Raw genomic sequence first — 1792 nt, 5'->3', positions numbered from 1 at the left:
AAAAAAAAAAAAAAAAAAAAAATTATTTATACTCAACGTTGTCCCAGTAGGATTTAAGCTTGGGGCAAATGTAATATCTATCTTCAATCTTTTAAGCAGGTTATAAGGAAGTATTATTCCAACTCTGCAAACATGGGAATAAACAACATTATTATATAAATAGCAATGTCTTGCATGTTTTGAGTATTATCAATAAATATGGAGTGCAGATTTTATTTTTTTTTTTTTTTTTTTTTTTTTTTTTTTTTTTTTGTGGTATGCAGGCCTCCCTCTGCTGCGGCCTCTCCCGTTGCGGAGCACAGGCTCCGGACGCGCAGGCCCAGCGGCCATGGCTCACGGGCCCAGCCGCTCCGCGGCATGTGGGATCCTCCCAGACCGGGGCGCGAACCCGGTTCCCCTGCATCGGCAGGCGGACGCGCAACCACTGCGCCACCAGGGAAGCCCACAAATATCGTATATTAACGCATATATGTGGAATTTAGAAAAATGGTATAGATGATCTTATTTGAAAAGCAGAAATAGAGACACAAACATAGAGAACAAATGTACGGATACCAAGGGGGAAGGGGACGTGGGATGAGTTGGGAGATTGGGACTGACATATATGCACTATTGATACTATGTATAAAATAGATACTGATGTGAACATATTATATAGCACAGGGAACTCTACTCAATGCTCAGTGGTGACCTAAGTGGGAAAGAAATCCAAAAAAGAGGGGATATATGTATACGTATAGCTGATTTACTTTGCTGTACAGCAGAAACTAAAACAACATTGTAAAGCAACTATACTCCAATAAAAATTAATTTAAAAAAAGAAAGGAGATATGTAGGATTTGCTTTACAATAGTCTAAGGGAAAAAAAGTTGGAGAATAAATAAAATAAGAATAGCAAAATGCTGAAAATTATGGAAACTATGCGATAGGTGCATGGGGGTTCATTTTATTACTTTTCTACTTTAATTTTTGGAATTTTTCATAATATAAAGTATCTTAGTTTGCTAGGGCTGCCGTAACGAAATACCACAGACTAGGTAGTTTAAACAGCAAAATTTATTTCTTCAAGTTCTGGAGGCTAGAAGTCTCAGGTCAAGGTGTCAGTAGGACCGGTTTCCTCTTAGGCCTCTCTTTGGTTTGTATCTGGCTATCTTCTCCCTGGGTCTTCACATGGCCCCTTCCTGTGTGTGTCTGTGTCCTCACCAGTCACATTGGATCAGGATTCATTCATATGACCTCATTTTACCTTAATTACCTCCTTAAAGGCCCTACCTCTAAATACAGGCACATTCAGAGGAATTGGGGATTAGGGCTTCAACCTATGAATTTTGGGGACACAATTCATCACATAACAAAAGGTAAAATACTTAGAAGGGATTATCACCTGATATGATCTGGTGTCGTACCACAGCACCCGCCAACTATATTGACCAAGCCGTCCATAGCAAAATCCTGCATTTAGGAAAAGAAAAAGTTTCAGAGAGTTCATCTGAATTCTAAACTCACCAGTACCAATTCAGCAGAAAATGTGCATTTCCTGAATAACTAATTTTCCATTTAGAAGAGAGCTAAACATACTTAACTCTAGATATCAAGCTTTGATAAGCCTTAGACATAAGGTTAAAAGCAGAGACCAGGGCTTCCCTGGTGGCGCAGTGGTTGAGAATCCGCCTGCCAATGCAGGGGACACGGGCTCGTGCCCCGGTCCGGGAAGATCCCACATGCCGCGGAGCGGCTGGGCCCGTGAGCCATGGCGGCTGAGCCTGCGCGTCCGGAGCCTGTGCTCCGCAAC

General features: G+C 41.6%; 1 protein-coding gene across 1 annotated transcript in view; it reads right to left on the bottom strand.

The window, feature by feature from the left end:
• Positions 1 to 1792, bottom strand: part of MTR (5-methyltetrahydrofolate-homocysteine methyltransferase) — a 120218-nt gene that overhangs the window by 89545 nt on the left and 28881 nt on the right. The window contains exon 11 of the mRNA XM_024115733.3: positions 1385 to 1452. Within this exon, the coding sequence (XP_023971501.1) occupies positions 1385 to 1452 (68 nt within the window). The remainder of the gene's footprint in view (positions 1 to 1384; positions 1453 to 1792) is intronic.

This window comes from Physeter macrocephalus, chromosome 20 (genome assembly GCF_002837175.3).
Source record: "Physeter macrocephalus isolate SW-GA chromosome 20, ASM283717v5, whole genome shotgun sequence".
In the NCBI taxonomy this organism is placed as follows: domain Eukaryota; kingdom Metazoa; phylum Chordata; class Mammalia; order Artiodactyla; family Physeteridae; genus Physeter; species Physeter macrocephalus.
This window is presented reverse-complemented; position numbering and strand designations above follow the sequence as displayed.